This window comes from Kwoniella pini, chromosome 1 (genome assembly GCF_000512605.2).
Source record: "Kwoniella pini CBS 10737 chromosome 1, complete sequence".
Taxonomy (NCBI): domain Eukaryota; kingdom Fungi; phylum Basidiomycota; class Tremellomycetes; order Tremellales; family Cryptococcaceae; genus Kwoniella; species Kwoniella pini.
Genome location: NC_091716.1, coordinates 2208219 through 2222105, shown reverse-complemented (window position 1 = coordinate 2222105; position 13887 = coordinate 2208219). Strand labels below are relative to the sequence as shown.

At 39.8% G+C, this 13887-nt stretch overlaps 6 protein-coding genes across 6 annotated transcripts; 1 reads left to right on the top strand and 5 right to left on the bottom strand.

The window, feature by feature from the left end:
- Positions 1 to 32: 32 nt before the first annotated feature.
- Positions 33 to 2184, bottom strand: I206_100845 (uncharacterized protein; the record flags this gene model as incomplete). Its single annotated transcript, XM_019152261.1, has 4 exons — positions 33 to 511; positions 577 to 634; positions 775 to 2091; positions 2155 to 2184. 4 exons carry the CDS (start codon positions 2182 to 2184, stop codon positions 33 to 35), a joined length of 1884 nt encoding a protein of 627 aa, XP_019014399.1.
- Positions 2185 to 2521: 337 nt separating this feature from the next.
- I206_100844 (uncharacterized protein) lies at positions 2522 to 4189 on the bottom strand (the record flags this gene model as incomplete). Its single annotated transcript, XM_019152262.1, has 11 exons — positions 2522 to 2580; positions 2633 to 2747; positions 2820 to 2899; positions 2957 to 3088; positions 3159 to 3216; positions 3285 to 3310; positions 3364 to 3413; positions 3476 to 3576; positions 3635 to 3780; positions 3843 to 4034; positions 4108 to 4189. 11 exons carry the CDS (start codon positions 4187 to 4189, stop codon positions 2522 to 2524), a joined length of 1041 nt encoding a protein of 346 aa, XP_019014400.1.
- A 619-nt stretch (positions 4190 to 4808) lies between these two features.
- I206_100843 (uncharacterized protein) lies at positions 4809 to 6761 on the top strand (the record flags this gene model as incomplete). The annotated part of the gene is made up of 6 exons (XM_019152263.2): positions 4809 to 5300; positions 5373 to 5394; positions 5459 to 5717; positions 5796 to 6190; positions 6252 to 6592; positions 6666 to 6761. The coding sequence occupies 6 exons, from the start codon at positions 4809 to 4811 to the stop codon at positions 6759 to 6761; spliced, it is 1605 nt and encodes a 534-aa protein (XP_019014401.2).
- A 443-nt stretch (positions 6762 to 7204) lies between these two features.
- I206_100842 (uncharacterized protein) lies at positions 7205 to 9200 on the bottom strand (the record flags this gene model as incomplete). The annotated part of the gene is made up of 2 exons (XM_019152264.1): positions 7205 to 8693; positions 8812 to 9200. The coding sequence occupies 2 exons, from the start codon at positions 9198 to 9200 to the stop codon at positions 7205 to 7207; spliced, it is 1878 nt and encodes a 625-aa protein (XP_019014402.1).
- Positions 9201 to 9821: 621 nt separating this feature from the next.
- I206_100841 (uncharacterized protein) lies at positions 9822 to 10630 on the bottom strand (the record flags this gene model as incomplete). Its single annotated transcript, XM_019152265.1, has 2 exons — positions 9822 to 10032; positions 10131 to 10630. The coding sequence occupies 2 exons, from the start codon at positions 10628 to 10630 to the stop codon at positions 9822 to 9824; spliced, it is 711 nt and encodes a 236-aa protein (XP_019014403.1).
- Positions 10631 to 11219: 589 nt separating this feature from the next.
- On the bottom strand, positions 11220 to 13834 carry I206_100840 (5-methyltetrahydropteroyltriglutamate-homocysteine S-methyltransferase; the record flags this gene model as incomplete). The annotated part of the gene is made up of 5 exons (XM_019152266.1): positions 11220 to 13158; positions 13226 to 13292; positions 13353 to 13459; positions 13523 to 13641; positions 13775 to 13834. 5 exons carry the CDS (start codon positions 13832 to 13834, stop codon positions 11220 to 11222), a joined length of 2292 nt encoding a protein of 763 aa, XP_019014404.1.
- Between the last annotated feature and the right edge of the window lie 53 nt (positions 13835 to 13887).

The following is a 13887-nucleotide window of genomic DNA, read 5'->3' as shown; positions in this document are numbered from 1 at the left end:
TTATATCTTGACCCGATCTTTACTTTTCAATATCATATAACATCATCAACTTCTTCTCTTGAAGTTTCTCCCGCATAATTATCTTCTTCCGGATCTAATTCATTCGGAGTTAGAGAATCAACGCTAATATCAAGATCATTATTCAGTGTGATATTATCTTTTCTATTTCGTTCTATTTCCGTCCAATCTAAAACACGTCCATTAGAGGGTTTAATTTCTTCTTTACCTAATTCAACAGCATTTTCTCCACGTTTTTTCATATTTCCGACTAAATCTACAATTTTTTCCCATCTAGCTTCTATTTGAGGATCTACCATTTCTTCTTCAAAATATGCTCCTTCAGGATCTAAATCTTCATCAAATCTATCTGTAGATGGTGAAAGTAGATTCAGAGAGGGAGATAGTGGATTGAAAGATGAGAAAGACGAAGAAGGTAAACCGTTTCCAGCTAATGATTCACGTAACATTCGACGCAATTTTAGTATTTCCGTTCGTTGTTTAGATTTTGTAGCTATATCCATAGACTTGTCAGCTTTTTTTTCACTTGAAGGGGTAGCCCAAGATTGATAAGCCTACCTTCCAAAGTTTTGTTAATGGCTAGCAGACTTTTGTTTGATATTTCTAGATCGGCGATCTGGCGGAAAGGAAACAGGATAAATTGTGGTCAGCACTGTACAACGAGAATAAATCATACTCCTAGGAAGCCAGATGGTATCACTTGAGTGGGAATTGTCCGGATCGAGCATAAGCAGAAGCACAAAAATGAACACTCACCTTCCGATTCACCTTAGCCTCTTCCGCATCCGCCCCTAATACATTATCCACATCCTGATCGCCTATCTTCGCTTCACCGAGCTTTGTCGCAGTATCATCAACAGCAACAGCAGTCATTCCGCTCAATCTATCTCTTGCATCTTCCTTTCTCATTTCCAAAATACCTGCACTGAATTCACTACTCGTCCCACTAAACTTCCTAATATTACTACTTCCATATCCCTGACTCGAAGTAGTCCTTGACCATTCTTCCGATGATCGCGCAGGAGTCAAAGATGGCAGTGCTACTGTGCGCAATTCTGGACTATGAGGTGGAGGAGGTAAAGAAGGTGGATGTCCTCCATATGGATGATATGGTAATTTCGCTTTTATGTGTCCATTAGTTTTATGAGCTGATCTAGGTAATTTGTCATGTGAAGGTGTAGAAGATGGAATAGGTGAAGTAGGTGCTGATGCTGTTGGATGTTGAAATATATATTGAAGTGCATGTTGGGCTGAAGATATTGTACCGTGAGGTAAAAGAACCGGAGATCTTCTAGAAGGTGATGATCGATTTGAATGAATTTCTGTAGAATCTCGTATTCTCTCTGGTGATGAATCTCGCCATGTAGATTGTAATATTCTTAATCCACCATCATCCATACCTAGCCCATGAAGAATCGTTTCATGACTCGTTGACAATGCATTGTTGTCCGTATTCGTCGAATTTGGTGATTGTGTAAAAGGCGGAATATCTGATATATCTGGCGACGTTGCCGTAAACGGGGCTTTTGGTGTTGAATGAAGAGATGTAGAAGGGGTATTAGCACTAGACGTCCCAGATGGTCTGACTCTAGCTAGTGGAGCTGAACCTGACGCTGGAGTATTTTTAAGCGACAGAGTTCTAACCCTTACATCATTCACATCTCCAGTGTTTCTTCGTCTGAAATCAGGAGTCCGAGGTGTTGAAGTCGAGGAGCTGGGTGCTCCGATCAAGGACTTTGCAGCTCTAATCTTTATTACTGGTGTATTGTCATTCGGAGTCAGCCCGACAACTGAGCGAGGTGGAAGAGTGGAAGGTACAGGCGTGATTGGGGTTTTAGGTTTTCGTACAGTAACCCGAGGATTAGGTGTCGTATTAGCAGATAAAGGTGGTACAGGTGATCTGGCCCTGGAAATAGGAGTTGATTGAGGAGAACCGGAAGATGGTGTTGAGCGTAATCTAGGTCTAGTCGTCGCTGGAGAGGATGAGCTGGTGAGATGAGCGCGTACCCTGCTTGGTACTGAGCTTGAAGCTACTGGTGAAGGTGAAGGCGCAAGGGATATCTGAGATGCTACCTATTTCGTGTATTACGGTTACTTAGTAAAATCATTTCGGCAATTGTTTGATCCTGGACTCACCTTGCGCCGAGGTTTGACAGGATCAGTCATCTCGCCGTGGAAGTCATCTGGTACGGGTTCAAAGCTGAAGCGGCTGTCTCAGATGTATGATAGGCGAATGATCATATTAATCCGAGGTAACCATCAATTTTGAGATGAAGAGCACTGTGTAATGTCAAGGGTGGTCATGAATTCGGCAAACGTCGTAAACAACATTTGGCATTAAGGCACGGAAAGTGGATTAGGTAAAAGTCCTAATCAGCGCTTGTTCCAAGATGGACAAGCGATTACGAGTTGATTGTAATGATTATTATGTTTATGAAATGCCATGAAAAGAACCGAATGCTATGCAATACAACAATGAATGGCAGAATCCGAAATTATTTATCTATATCCGAGCACCATTCTCATAATTCGCCAAGAACCAATCGACTGAGTCCTTTAAAGCTGCAAGATCACATTCAGACAATCGTTCTACCGATGATGAAAAATCGCTTACCTGTTTTGAAAGGAGTAAATTCGAAGTCCGCCGAACCGCTTTCTTTCATCAATCTCGTCAATTTGTCGTTACTTGCAGGTTTTCGATATTGTCCATCCGCCTTTGAGGTATCATACTGCACCAGGACGTTAGGAATATCCACAAGAATAGACACCTAAACGGTCAAGCAAGCCGGATTAAGACATACCTCGACTGGTCCGGTGAATCCCATTGCCTCTACAATCGCCTCTGCTACTTCTTTTATGGTGACCTCGTCGTGTTCGGCAACTGTGTGGAGTACGTATTTAGAAAGACGTCTTATCAATCCTATTGACTCTGACATACCGCTTAATATGACCGGGTCAATATCCTTATATTCCCTCAGAACCCAAAGAAACAATTTCGCCAAATCCCTTGAATAAATGAATTGACGAAGGGGTCTGCCGGATCCGAAGACGACGAAAGCAGTATTATTCTCTAAGTGGACATGGATAATCAGCATCCCTCGCTTTGACGGGAAACTGGCCTGCCCGGACTTGAGACCCACTTTTCGCCATATGACATTTATGTATCAAACCCGGTATAACGTGAGCGGTATGAAGCTCCTATTAAAAGCAACATTCAAGGTTAGGCAGCTCTTCGAATTGAAAATACGTGTTTTGGAGCTCCTTACATAGTTATCTCCTGGTCCAAATACATCTGCCACTACAATCAGAATTTTCATGATCAAGCTTCGAGGTAGAGGAGCTCACTTGTCGGTATTACACTGGTGAATTGATTTCCAAATTGATCATGATATGCACTGTCAATTAAAATTAGAATATAATTCTTTTCTCCGAGACCCGGACAGGCGATATCGCTCACTGATTTTGAACATCTATCAATCTCTTCGCATGAGAATACCCAAAATTAGACGAATGAGGTGGTCCGATATGTATCTTGTCCTCTGTTAGAGGGTATGTTACCTAGCCAAAGATACAAAGTCAGCGTGATTTGCTTTGTAGGAAACACAAAAACACTAACTTTATCAGGGAAAACACAAGTCGATAAACAAGAGACTACCTTGCTGACTCCTACCTCATGCGATATTTGCAATACGCTATCGTTCATGAGTAGATTATCGCGTAAAAAAGTATGTTGAGATGACATATTGGCAAACAATCCTCCCACTGGCATATTCATACCTCAAGATCTTAGCCAATTGCTCCCCCAGATCAGAACATTAACTCACCTTTAGCAGCTAGATGTATCACTTTATCCGGACTATATTTTTGAAATACCTTTCTCGTCTGCTCAATATCTCTTAAATCACATTCTTTACTAGACAGGAAAACCCATTCTTCATGATCCTGTCGTCCGTAAGGCGATCCAACAGGTTCATTCTCAATCACATACCTCAGAGCTGATCCAACTAGCCCAGTGCCTGCTCGTCGTCGACTTTCATTTTAGCAAATCGACTTTCCTGTATTTTCAAGCAGACGAGAAAGTTCGCTTACCTCCCGTTACTAAGACTACTTTCTTACTTGTAGCTGAATTAGCTGAAGTAGGAGTAGGCGGTAATTGGCCTTTGCTCGTCATATCTTATACACAATTTTACTGTTTATCGAGGATTTGGATTATGACTGTATGCATAATCCGATGAAATCACTACAAGCTTGAAAGTCATGAAATTAACGTTATGCCTTGGGCAAGTTACATCTGGTATTTCCCGATATCAAGTGGAGGTATACGAGTGTTGTGAGTACACCATAGTAGAGTATTCAGGCACCAACAATTGCGATATGATGCTGGATAAGATCTTCCTAATTTCCCGAAGGATGATATCGGGATTATCTCCCTCTCATACAACTAATACCATTGCCAATCGCTCAAACGGGGTTCATAAAGATGTGATGGAGCTATCAAAGAGCTCACCTGTCTGTGTTCGTTCCATTCATTGCCTCATGCCTTCGGCATGGGTGTAAGTGCGCAGTAAGCACAACGCGCATGGACGCTCAGATCTGTGTGTAACGGAGTACTCGACTCGATTGATCAATCTCAGTGCTCAAAACATGCTTAAGCCTCAAGGCAATGTGGAGTGTCATTCCAAAGCTATGTCACGCTCGATCTTGAGATATAAGATCCCACTCTATTTCAAATCCCCTGTGCATTTATTTCTCCCTTCATCCTTCTTAATAGTAACCCTTGTATCTTGACAATGACAGAATTAAGGGAAACATCCACTTACCCACTTGAGCCTGACGTATCCTCATCAGCAATTCTTCCTACTGACAAACCTTCGCATCATGTACCTTCTTCCTATTTGAAATTGTCATCTTGTACCTCCTTGCCTTCTTCCCCTTCTGAGGCATCTTCTCTTCCCAATGCATCCCTCATCCATCCGTCTCCTTATGACGACTACAGATCGACGCCTTCTCCGAGACTCAACATCCCTTCGGAGGTCATGGATCTAGCAAGTGGCGACAAACTCCAAACCTCCATTATTCAATTATGGAGATCTTCCGAACCAACAGAAACAAGAAAAGCAGCAATGGAAGATCTTCGAATCCTCTTAACGAAAACTATCAATGATAAATTTTTCCCTCAATTGATGGAAGATGGAAGGCAAAGATTTGAAGTTGATATTGCTGGAAGTACAAGTTGGGGTGGTGAAATTGGACCTGATACTGATGTAGATTTTGTAATTCTTGTAAGTTTGACTTTTTCCATTGACAAAATTGAAAATGTGATTTGTTGATAAACGTACTTCTTGTTATTATAGGATCGAAAATTCCCTAAAGGATGTGAGATGTTCAAGCTTTTCTGTCCCCCGAGTTGAATCATTTGCTGATTTTTTTCTTTTGGTAGATGTACATGAAGTATGGCTGCAACCTCTTAATTCGACTAACCCCCTTTCTCAAGAAGAGATTAAACAAATCAGATATAAACCATCAGAAAACCCACTTTTACCAAATTGTTATTCCCTTAAATCACTTTCCAATTGTGTTGAAGATATAGGTATGATAGCAACAATCAGGCAACCTTATTTACAAATTCCTCTACTTAAATTTATTGATCCAATTCGAAATCTCGATTGCGATTTACAGTGTAATGATTTGACCGGAGTGTGAGTATTGTTCATATTGGTTTACGACTCACATTTTGAAGTGAGTGATTTCATTTGAGACTAATATTCTCATTTTAGTTATAATAATTCTTACATTTTGGCATATGCCAAATTATCTCCATACGTTTTACGACCAATGATAAATATTTTAAAAAATTGGTATAATATAAAATCAGGAAAAAAACTTAAACATGGTAACAAAATTAATAAACTTGGTTTATCTTCTTATCCAATTTGTTTAATGTGTATAGCATATTTACAAAATATAGGATATTTACCAAATTTACAAAAAAATATTGAATCTAAAATTTATAAAAATGAAAAAGAATGGTTAGAAGATGAAGAATTAGTTTGGGTAGAATGGGGAACAAATAGAGGTTTAACATCTCATACGACTTTTCAAAAAAATCTTATGGTAAAAGAAGAAGAAGAAGAAGGGGAAAATTGGAAATGTTTAAATTCAAAATTTGAAAGTTTCAGAAGCAATTAGAGGATTTTTCAAATTTTTTAGTAAAAGTAATTCACAATTAAAAGAATCTAAACAAGAAGGAGAATATTTTAATACAAATAAACAAATTATATCACCTTTAAATGGAGGTATAATTTCTAGATCTAAGAATTACATGTCTCATGAAAATGGAACTGATGATAATGATGATAATACAACAAATCTTGATAATCAAAGAAATTATTTAAAATCTCAAAATTTCGATCGTGATCAAATTGAATTAATTTTGAAACAATATAAATTATTGAAAAATGTTAAACCAGATTGGAAATTATCGAATGAATTTGGAAAATGTAATAAAGGAAAACAACCTTATCGTTGGTCAAAAGATTATTTAATTATTCAAGATCCATTAAAATGGCAAAAGGTAAATTGAATTCCACTTAACAAACAGTATAAAATGATTGCTTAAATTACAATTCGTTATTACTTCTGAGTAGAATCATGCTTCAGGTATTCCATATCATATGTGTAATAATCTTTTCACTGTGAGTAATCTAAATCCTTCGTCGTCCTCCGGTTTTACATTGACATGAGAGTCATGCCCAATATTTCCCCCTGAACATTCATGTTATACGACTTCCAACTGATCTGCTTGCCCTTCCATGATAGCGCATTCGAGAGACGCATTTTCAATTGGAGAAATTAGGTAAAGAAGCCACAGTCCAAGATATATTGAGAAACTTTTACTCTGTTAACGAGCATCCCAAGAACGTATGTGACTCCAAGTGAGAGGTGGTATGTTTTTATTCATGTAGATCCGCACACATCTGCAAATCAATGTGAAGCATAAAAAGATTAATCATTGAGATTTGATTCCACATCCATACGATCTGATGTATACTATGCATCATTATTTGACTTCCTACAGGACATGACAGATTGTGTAAACGGTGATGTGAAAGCACAAACAGACAATACAAGTCGTATTCTACAGATCTGCGCAAAGAAATGAGAAATATCTAGTCTATGCATCTTATCATATCCCGTTCGCCACATCTTCTTGATTTGTTTCAAGTTCGCTGATACTGGCACTCTTCGCCGAGTCCAATCTTGCGCCACTTTGATCTTCGTTACCGTCCATAATATCTCCCAGGCTCGAGAATAAATCATCATCATCATCGCTTATAAACGCTTTATGCTCAATAGACTGATGCTGATCTGCGCCTCTCCGGTCATTCTGAAGTAATTGGTCCGATTTTCGTTCAGGTGCTTCAAAATCGATTACGCCTAAATCATATTTTCCCTGCCAGAACTCATCAGGTAATTCTCCAAAATCATCAAATACTTCATCCCATTCTTCCGTCACTTTCGTTTGTTCATCTTCCATGGTCCTGTTCATCCCATATTGATGATCAATACCAATTTCATCACGAGGTATGAATTCCTCATCCTCTTTCTCAAGTTCTCTTTCTTTTTCTTCCTTTATCTTACGCTTTATGACCGTTTCAGTAGTGTCGATTTTCTTGTATGTTTCGGTCAATGAATGAACTCCACTTGAAGTTACAACGAAATCAATTGTAGATGGCGCCGAGAAAGGCGAAAAGACAACATGAAATCTTCGAATCAATGTTTGCTTGATATCATTAATTTCTTCCATTCGCGGGGCATACCCTGGCTTATCGGCTTCTTCTCCTTGCGAATTCAGTCTCTTCCTCTTATGCGAAGTCAATTCAACTTGATCCATCAATCTTCTTCTTCCCGTCCGACTAAGCATAATTCTAACATTTACTGCATTCGCCCAAACTATACCTAATGCAGCTTCCTTCTTCAGCTGATCATTCTCACCGGAAAACCATCTAGATTGAGTTTTATATAACATAGCAGCTTCTTCATTGGGTTGTTGACTATTTGTCAGGCCAGTAAAGATTGCGGTCTGGCTGAAAGAGGAAGTCGGTTGTTGAGAAAAGCTGGGCAAAGGATTGATAATAGGTGGAAGTCGTTGAAATACATCTGATACTTGATTTATCACCAGTACCGTTAGATCGTATTTTACCGCTAATGATTTGAGGATATCGGCGATAACACATAGATGTTTCGATCTTTCAGCTAAGGAAATCGCATTGTGTGCTGACGGTGGTTGATTAGCATTTGAGGAACCTCTGAATAATGCTGTGATCGAGTCTAAGATTATAAGTCGGATAGGTAGTTGACCATTCTTTTCATTAACATCGCCAAGTCTTGAATCAAGTATAGCAGGAACAGCATAATTTAAAGCATGTTCTAAAGCCTCCACGTCTGCTATCCTATTAGTCAATATGTTATCCAAAAGGTTCCTCGCACTTCTTTCTGTGGTATCTTCAGAGGATTCGTGTGTCACGAGTAAGTGTTGACCAAGCTGTACCAGTCGATCGGTTGATAAATCTCTTTCGGATGTGAGAACCAATGAGCCACCAGGCGATGAAGACAATGATGGAAGTTGAACTGCCAGGGCCAAATGGAGTGATAAGTGGGATTTTCCCGAGGCACTATCATGTAGACGTAGAGAGTCAGCCGGAGGTCTAGACCAGGGTATCAGATGTGAACCATGATGGGGGTATCATGGAAAAGGAAGAAGCTAGACAGGCTCTAGTCCTTTCAACTCACCTTTCTCCACTGATCTCATATAAACATCCCCTCCTGATTCCTCCACCTAAAGCCTTGTCCAGACCCACATCTCCAGTTGAGATCCATTTCTCTCGAGCTCTCTCCTTTCCTTTCCTGGAAATTACAAAATCGTCGACTATGGGCTCATCTAGTGGGATTCTTGAAGGACCGATATTCTGTTCGTGATCGTAAATTTCATCCAATCTGGTGGTTGCCGGAGCTATAGCATGGCTTACTTGGCTAATATACGATTGAGCAAGGGGTAATTTGACTTTTAGTAGATCTGCAAGTCTAGGTAAAGGAGTAAGGAGAATTGAGGAAGTAGACAGGGATGCTAGAGTGGTGTAATGTGAGAATGGTTCGGTATATTGCAGGTATGGTTCGGTCATGTTAAGCAAAACAACCGAATGTGAAAGTGTTGTAGTATGAGCATGTTCGATAGATTAACATAAATTCAAGAATGGTAATAGAAAGGGAAAGGCGGATGACAACGATGTTTGATGGGAAGATTGGCAAGGACCATGAGTTGACGTCAGCACCATCAAAACTGAAATAACGAGTAAAAGAGCTTACCCCTATTAGCAGCATCAATTAAATCTTTGGATACATCTAGCTGCTCAAGAGGTGGTATCATGAAAGACATCTATGATCATATCTATACTGGACAAGATAGCCAAACGTTTTTCGCAATGAATGATCAATGAAAGCATGATAAGTTGAATTAGTGATATCAAAGATCGAGTTAATGTTCATTTCCAACAAGATCATGCGCGTCAGTCGCGTAGGTTAGTTACAATGTTGCAAGTGGCAAATTCGCCTTTTAGTTTATGCTGATCCAGAAAGAGCAGGTATAAATACATACATATACAGACTGAACTATCGGTCTTCAAGTATGAAAGATGGAACAGGGTATTCTTGCAAAGGTACCAAATCATCTAATACAATGAAATATACTCAAGACGCCTCTATTAGGTTCCATACTTTGTGCAAAAAGAGGCAAAAATTAACATTCATGAAAATTCAACATAAGATAAAAGACAAATTACCAATAACTCACTTTGATTAATCTTTGAATCAATCGTATCATCACCTTTTCCACACCATTCAGTTCTAACAAATGAATATCCATTATTATCTTTACTTTCACTTAAACATAAATTTGCTTTATCAGGTTCAGATAAAGTTCTAATTGAAATTCTATTATCAAAACCAATTTGCCATCTATTTTAATTGAGAAAAAAAATAAATTAAAAAAAAATCATAAGAATATCTCTTTTTTTTTTTTTAAAGAAGAAGAAGATTTACAAATAAAAACTTACAATTGACCTAAACTATTAAAATCTTGATTTGATAATAATGTATTATTTGTTTGATTAGCATAAAATCCACCATCTAATAAAACAAAATCTTTACATTCTTTACAAAATATTTTTGAAGGTTTTTTTTTTTCAAAATTATTTGAAATATTCCAAATTGTTCCAAAATTACAATTTACATTTAATGTTAATTCAGGTTGTGCATATCCATCATCATCCATTATTACTGATAAACATTTTGTTTTATTTGAATTTAATTGTAATTTTATAAATCTATTATATTCTTCTTCTTCTTCTTCTTCATTATTATCAACATCAATATTAACATTATTTGAATTGTAATTATTAAAAGTTGATGTATTTGTATTTGTTAAATCATTTATAGTTGTACTTTGACTTTGTTCAGAATTAGTTATTGATGGTCTTATCAAACCCTCCGTCGCTGCCAGACTTCCACTTATATAAAAGGTTAAAATTGTTAGGGCAATTACAAATAGTCTCATTCTGATTAAGCAGATGTATTCTATCAATATGTCATTAATTTTCCGTCACAAGATAGAATGAGTGCACAACAAGATTGTCTTATACGAGTAAATTGTGTTTCATTTTCTGACCTTCAGCCCTACAATATTATTCATCTAAATATATCAGTGTGATTTTGTAGCTTCCTTTCATCCCCCCTCAATCACGAGATCAAAGGAGCGAACTCCAATTGCTGTGACGATTGGCAATCAGCTGTCCCATCTAACGGGTGTGATCTAGGTGTATACGGTTAGTGGCTAGCAGGAAGTGCAACAATGGGAACAAAGTGCCGGTTGAACAGACTGCATTTTTCTGTTTTTTTCTTTTGTAACTACTATATAATTGTATTTACTGTTACTATTTACTTTTTCTTCTTCTTTCAGCACTACTGTTTTCAACACTCCTACTGTTGCAGCATGCAGACCTTAACACCCAAAAACGCCTGACCTAAAATTGTACAAATGAATTAGAAAAGGGTATAAGACAATGATGGATAAATATGACAATGAATTGGAAAATAATGAGAGTGTTGAAGCTCATGCAATTGTTGATGAAAATAAAACTCTACGCTTAAGCGTAAGTCTCTCTGGCCCACTTGGCGGCAGCGACCAAGTTAGCAAGAGATTCCTCGGTTTCTTTCCATCCTCGGGTCTTAAGACCACAATCAGGGTTGACTACCATGAGGTCAGCGGGAAGTACCTTAACCATGGAGGCAATTCTGTCTTTGATCTCTTGCTCCGATGGAACTCGAGGAGAGTGGATATCGTAAACACCTGGACCGATTTCGTTGGAGTAACCGTATGACTTGAAGACGTCCAATAATTTGAGATCAGCTTTGGAAGCTTCAATCGAGATGACATCGGCGTCAAGTCTTTGGATAGATGGGAAGATATCTCCAAAGTCGGAGTAACAGAAGTGAGAGTGGACTTGGATATCATCCTCAACACCTGAAGTGGAGAGTCTGAAGGAGTCAACGGCCCAGGTAAGGTAGTTGTCCCAATCGGCCTTTCTGAGGGGAAGACCTTCTCGGATAGCTGGCTCATCGACTTGAATGGCTTTGATACCGGCCTTGGCGAGGTCGACAACTTCATCTCGGAGAGCAAGAGCCAATTGTTTGGATTGGACTTCCTTGGAGACATCGGCTCGAGGGAAAGACCAGTTCAAGATGGTAACAGGACCAGTCAACATACCCTTCATGGGGAGTTTGGTGAGAGATTGAGCGTAAGATGACCATCTTACGGAAAGAGGAGAAGGTCTGGAAACGTCGGAGACAACGATGGGTGGTCTGACGTATCGAGAACCGTAAGATTGGACCCAACCGAGTTGAGTGAAGATGAAACCGGTCAATTGTTCACCGAAGTATTGAACCATATCGTTTCTTTCAGGTTCACCGTGGACGAGCAAGTCAAGTCCGACTTTCTCTTGGAATTCAACGACGGAGGCGACTTCCTTCTCCATAGCTTTCTCGTATTCCTCTTGGGTGATTTCACCTTTACCGAATTTAGCTCGGGCAACTCGGATTTCTTTGGTTTGAGGGAAAGATCCGATAGTGGTGGTGGGGAACTTAGGAAGGTTAAGGTGCTTCTTTTGGGCTTCTCGTCGAGCGGGGAAAGGTGACTTTCTCTTGAGTTGTTCCTCAGTGATGGCAGCAACTCGGTCTCGTACAGCAGAGTCGGAGGTTCTCTCGAATTCTCTTCGGGCAGCAATGTCTTTGGAGTTTTGTTCGAAAGCTTCAGATTCTTTACCGTTGAGGGCACCGGCAAGGGTGGCGACTTCCTCACATTTCTCGGTAGCGAATGATAACCAAGAGATTTGTTGAGGTGTCAATTTGGTCTCGACCTTGATGGAGATAGGGGTGTGGAGAAGGGAAGAGGAGGTAGAGACGGTTACTCGATCAGCTCCGAGTTCAGCAATGGCCTTGTCGGCAAGAGCCTTAGAAGCTTTAAGATCGTTCTTCCAAATGTTTCTGCCGGAAACAACACCAAGCTCGATGGCGATCTTGGTGGGTTTGAGGGCAGCAAGGACTTCATCGAGTTGTTTTGGTTCTCTGTCGAGATCGAGATGGAGAGCGTGGATAGGGAGGTCTTTGAGGAATTCAATGGATTTACCAACTCGACCGTAGGCGGTGGTGATGGTGATTTTTGGGGAGACAGGAGCAAGAGCCTCGTAGGTCTTCTTGAAGAGGTCACCTTGAGATTCAGCCTTGTCTAAGACAAGGATTGGCTCATCAATTTGTACTTCCTCAACACCAGCTTCCTTGAGTTGAGACAAAAGTTCCTTGTAAACAGGAATCAATTTGTCGAGGAGGGAAATTGGCTCGAAGTCAGTTGGGGCATCTCGGCCGGCTCGGACGAGGGAGAGGTAGGTGATAGGACCGAAAAGGACTGGTCGAGTGGTGATACCAAGCTCTTTAGCTTCTTTGTATTCGTTCAATTGTTGGTTGTTCTTGAGAGAGAACTCGGTGGATGGGGAGTGGTCGACTTTGACAATGTGGTAGTTGGAGTCGAAGCTAAGTGTGCACAGAGATATCAGACACGTGTGTTAATCTAGGTGACTGTAGATGCGGGATAACTCACAATTTACCCATTTCTGAGGCGACAACATCAATACCTTTAGATCGGTCTTGTCTTCCTCGACCCATGGCTATATAAGTCTGATGTCAGCGATGTACCATCACGTACGCAATGCTTGAAGCTGACTCACCGAAGTAGGTGTCGAGAGGAGACAATTTTTGTTCAACGTATCGTTGAGGAATGACACCGAAGTTGAAGGAGTGGTCAAGGAGGTGGTCGTAAAGGGTGAAGTCACCGCTGCGATGTTGAAAAGATGTCAGCCACTGCGGTGGATAGACAGTTGCAGGGTGGACAACTCACGATGGGACGACATCTACACCAGCGTTCTTGATGGACTCCCATCTTTCTTTTCGGATGCTCTTGGCGGTCTCTTGGAGTTCGGCCTCGGTGGTTTTACCAGCCCAGTAAGACTCGATGGCCTGATAAGCAAATCAGTATTAGCTTATACTCAACTAATTATACATAGCTTGTCATTAAATAGTTGTTGAACCTGCAGTGTATGGAGTGAAAGGAACACGATCGAACGTTCTTGATTTTGAAGAATAAACTCACCTTTTTAGCAGATCGGTTTACACCAACACGAGGATAACCTAAAACAGCAGATTTGACCATTTTGTATAATGATTTTTTGATTTATGAAGAAGAAGAAAAAAGAAAAAAAGGAT